General features: G+C 37.1%; 1 protein-coding gene across 1 annotated transcript in view; it reads right to left on the reverse strand.

Moving 5' to 3' along the window:
- Positions 1-4,503, reverse strand: part of LOC144964817 (kelch-like protein 10) — a 47,504-nt gene extending 43,001 nt beyond the window's left edge. Inside the window, exons 1-3 of the mRNA XM_078899466.1 lie at positions 4,256-4,503; positions 3,434-3,574; positions 1-36 (exon numbers count right to left, since the gene is read on the reverse strand). The exon at positions 1-36 is cut by the window's left edge and continues 129 nt beyond it. Coding sequence (XP_078755592.1) covers positions 1-36; positions 3,434-3,574; positions 4,256-4,342 — 264 coding nt within the window. The 5' untranslated portion in view covers positions 4,343-4,503. The remainder of the gene's footprint in view (positions 37-3,433; positions 3,575-4,255) is intronic.
- Positions 4,504-4,729: the final 226 nt, after the last annotated feature.

The following is a 4,729-nucleotide window of genomic DNA, read 5'->3' on the forward strand; positions in this document are numbered from 1 at the left end:
TGTTAAAGTCAGCTCGTGATGTTTAGATGACAGATCCTGGGGAGAGATTGGCATTGCAATTGTCACTTTTGTCTTATTAATTACCATTATTTTAATACCCCAATTCTTCTTTGTTCCTATTAAGATTTGAAAAAGAAAAGATGAAACAGTGCCAGACAAAGCAAGACAGAAAAATGAGAGGGAAAATCATATTAAAAAATCAGTCTTCCTCGACTGGGGATCGAACCTAAGATCTTTTGATTACAGGCCAGGCGTAGCTTTCTAATTACTTATCAGACGTAGCCGAAACGTCAATTGTCTGTACTGTTCCCACCCGAAGCCATTTGTTAGCTACTGTAAATGGTCAACAATGTACTTAAATTATTAAACGCGCATTGCCCTCTCGTGGTTATTTTCCTTGGATAAGTAATGCTATATGGGAAAAAATAAAAGTGCTAAAAACGCACTATTATGATAAATTGTGAGTGGTTCTAGAGCAGGCGTCATTTATATGGTCTTAGCTACCTGTATGCCAATGTTCATGCTTTCAATCCGAATGTGCACGGTTTTAGCCCAATTTCTCCTAATACAATGAATATGAAGAAAATATATGTATTTACTCAGTTATTTCCCTTGTCTAATATGGCTATAATATGGAAAACCTAAGGCCTTAAACCGAAACGTTATGATTGATTGCCAGAGTGGTTCTATGGCAGATGTATGTTTTTGTATGGGTCTTGGTAATCTGTATGCAAATTTTCATGCTTTCAACCCGAATTTGCACGGTTTTAGCTTACTTCTCCCTACTTGACGACTTCTCGTGGAGAACGGAAAAGGGGGTGATCGCCATGCTTCATAACTTTCTCCAGTTCAATAAGACAAAATCATTTCAACAGTTCTTCCACATTTGAAATTGGGTGAGCATAATTCATTGCCTTATTAATTATCTTGTCAATTTTCTTAATGTCACAAAAACTAAGTTAGTTTTCTCACTTCAATAAATATGGTTCGATTCAAAACTTGAACAAAAAAAATCGTCCTTGAAAGCAGTACACGGCGGACGGCCTAAACTGCAAACAACACCAGAAAAACGCGGACATTGTTCATCAATTAGTTCAGGAAAGATCTAAGAAATCTATTCCTGGAAGATTACTTGAGCTTGACACACTCCATGAGTCACTGCGTCGAATACTCAGATAACAATTGAAAGTGACACCATACAAAGTACAAACACACCACTTACTCCCTGACCAACACAGTGGCACTCTCACAACTGTCGGGTCTCAAATAAATCCTAATAAATGATGGAAACATTGTGTGGGTACAATTGTAGAATTTGGTGAAATAACGTATATTTATTTTGGTATCTTTATACTGTATATTACATTTTACACTTATGCTATATAAAAGTTCCCTTGTTAATATAAATCATCAGTATAAATAATTGATAGGCAAATTTTCGGTCTAAGATGTTCCAAAAAGGGTCGAAGCATTTTTGTGAAAGTCTTGGAACTGACTTTAATTCCCCAAAAGTAAAAATAAATATCTGTAAACTTGGATATTATGGCAGCATTTCAGAAATCAAATTAATAGACCATCAACGGGAACACTATGATACGCGCTTATTATATCCAATTTGCCCACAGAACAGCCAGGTTCCATTAAATTCAGGCATAACTCTAGACTGTCCATTTTGAAATGACGGTAGGGACATTCTCATTATGTCTCTAGAGATTGAATATCTATCTATATTTCTTATTTCCTAGTTCACTGCTCTTGTTAGATTTCATTATTTAAAAAGTCTCCCTTTTCACTTGGTAGGTCTCTATTATTGTAAACAAAGACGCGCCTGCCAGAGCAAATAATATCCCAAGCATTTTAGTCCTGTTTTCAAAGAATGTCTACGCTGGATCGTTCAGGTTGTACGCATGCAGGATGGCCGAATTCCAAAGGACACCCTGTACGGTGAGCTCGCCACAGGCACCAGAACAACAAGCGGATAATTTTTCAGGTTTAAGGATGTATGAAAGAGAGATTTGAAACCCGGCAAGATCCGCCCCTCCGAACTTGAATCCAATACACTCACTGTGGAGAGCAGCATTCAGTCACGCAGAAGGAGATGGGGAAAAAACAAGGAGGTGACAAAGGGCAGCACCGTTTGCGGTACCATGGGAGACTAATGCGGTATTCACCTACATCAACTGCAAAAGGATCTGCAGCTCCTAAATCGACCTGTTCAGCAAATGCTGTGATTCAAGCTGAAAATGCTGTTATTCTATTCTTTGTTATTTTTTTTAGACCGTCAGATGTGTATATACAACGAAGTGTTGGGGTTCTGCTGGTAATTAATATAACAGTTCAAATTAGGAACAATGTAGGTGTTGATTATATAATATGGAATATTTTGATGGACTGATAACAAGATTATAACTACTCACTCATTAACATATTATACACTAGCAAAATATCACCAAATATTATTATATTAGTCGGCAGCTGAGCAATGATGAACAAAGGAAAGTAACCTTATCAGTAGGGTTCCAAAGTCGTAACGTGACTTCGTCTTAACAACGTTCAAAGCAACCAATAGTTGTTTTTACCTCCGGAAGCGATGTCGACTAGGTGCAAAGAAAATTGAACCATCATTTTAGCAAATAGATTGGATCAATTTGAGTTTTTAAAGTAACTATACTCGTAGTAAAAACAAGAGCTTGAATTTTTCTGTTGGGTGTGGAACTGGAAGGGCCTTTATGAGGCAGGTTTAACGTTGCATATTTTGTCCCAATTGCTTACTATTCCCTAAATAGACAACAAAAACGTCTGGCTTTTGTTTTTGTTTTTTCTTGGGGGTTTTTTAGGGGGGGGGGTTGTTTGTTTTTGTTTGTTTTGTTTGTATTGTTTTGTTGTTGTTTTTTTGTTGTTTTTTGTTTTGTTTGTCTGGTTTTTTTTTGTTGTTGTTGTTTATTTTGGTATTTTTTTTATTGTTGTTTTTTTTTCGGGGGGGGGGGGGTGTTTCTCTTAAGGCTGTAACTCAACGACAGATGAACGGCTTTAAAAAAAACAGCCATTTTACAAGGTCTCCGCCCTAAAGGAAATTCAAATTTCAACAATTAGAATAAAACTAAGAAGTTCGCGTCGCAAGGTATTTAGAGGTTGTTTACTGTAATTAAGAATATCGAATAATTTTAATTTCGGACAATAGCTGAAATGATGATATTTTTTGTATTGACTTTATGTATCGAATACCCAAATTCTCCAGTCTTAACTATGTAGGGCCATTATAATATTTTAAGTAAGTATAATTTTGTATTAATTTATATATACATATAAGACAGAAGTTTGGGGGTTATTGCATGGAATCACCGGAAAGCAGGCCTTGGAAGTCATGAATATAAATGAAATATATATATAAGAACTTATAATTGTCATAGGAGGTTAAGAATGCAGAACTCACCTGCGTCGTGAAAATCTCTTTGAAGTAGATGCTGCAGGCTGACATGATGTTTCGGTGAATAGGAAAAGTAGTGTTAGCAACCCTGATGGTAGCATCGCAAAGTTCTTCCTGATCTCGAAGCTCTGAAAGGATGTTACATGCCTGCAAAGTGAAATAGTAGACGTGAAAATTATTATTATTATCATTATTATTGTTGTAGATTTGGATCACAAAAGAGACTAAGGAGATTTTACTTTGAACATTCTCTCTCAAGCTTTAATCAACTTTTAACACAAGCAGGCATCTATAACAAAAAGAGAAAAACATAACGTTAGATGTACAAGATACAAAATATAACCAAAATCACTACATTCTCCGCGCCTTTAAATTCAAACCAACAGTATCATTATTTGGGTCCACTTCTTGAATTATAACTTCTCGTTCTAATGAAGGGAGTCTTGGCAGGTTTGAAGACCGGTTCAGGCAGAGAACGAGTTTCTGGCAAAGAAACCGAGTCGGGTGTATTGTCAGACACAAGGTTGGTAGCATCGGGTGCTTGATCTGGAGCAGTGACAACATCGGGCTCTACGGTCAACTTTGTCTGATTATCAAGGGCCAGATCAGAAGCTTTAGCACCGTCCGGTGTACCAACTGGCGTGGGTTCAATCTGCCTTTCATTTCAAACAGGAGCTAGATGCCTTAAGGAAACAGTTGATTCTCTGCCATCTGGTAAACGGACATGAGCGTATTGTGAGTATGCTTCGAGTAGTTCAACTTCATCCACAATCGGGTCATACTTTGATGTTCTTACTTGATTGAGGTTATTGTTGCTCTTAGTCTTACCTGAGAACTGAGTTCCGACTTGAGAGAAGAGGACAAAGCCGAGTCATCGGACAGGGAGTCGTCCTGCCGTGGCTGAGCGTTTGACATCACGCTCGTTCATCTAGACAAACATTAGGTGGAAACCTACCTCAGCTAGACAGAATATGTTTTTGCGCTTATTTAAATAAATGACACTGTTTTGGACGGTGTATAATGGATGTGTGATGAAAAAAAATTAAAAAGTAATAAGAAGAATTATTGTGTTCATTAAAAATTCCCGTTGGTGCGATTTATATCCGGTACGATTTTTCCTATTGTAATAAAGCAGATAGATTCAATTACCATAAGGAAACATATAGTAAGCAGAAAAGAGCTCTATGCCCATGTTAACCAGTTAACTGTCGTACTCTGGAAGAACAAGTATCAAAATATTTGGTCAGAAATCTAGTCCCTCAAATATCGATCGATTTAAACGACGCTCATCTTAGCAAAAAC

This window comes from Berghia stephanieae, chromosome 2, assembly GCF_034508935.2.
Source record: "Berghia stephanieae isolate SIO BIC M18660-M18661 chromosome 2, UCSD_Bste_1.3, whole genome shotgun sequence".
Taxonomy (NCBI): Eukaryota; Metazoa; Mollusca; class Gastropoda; order Nudibranchia; family Aeolidiidae; genus Berghia; species Berghia stephanieae.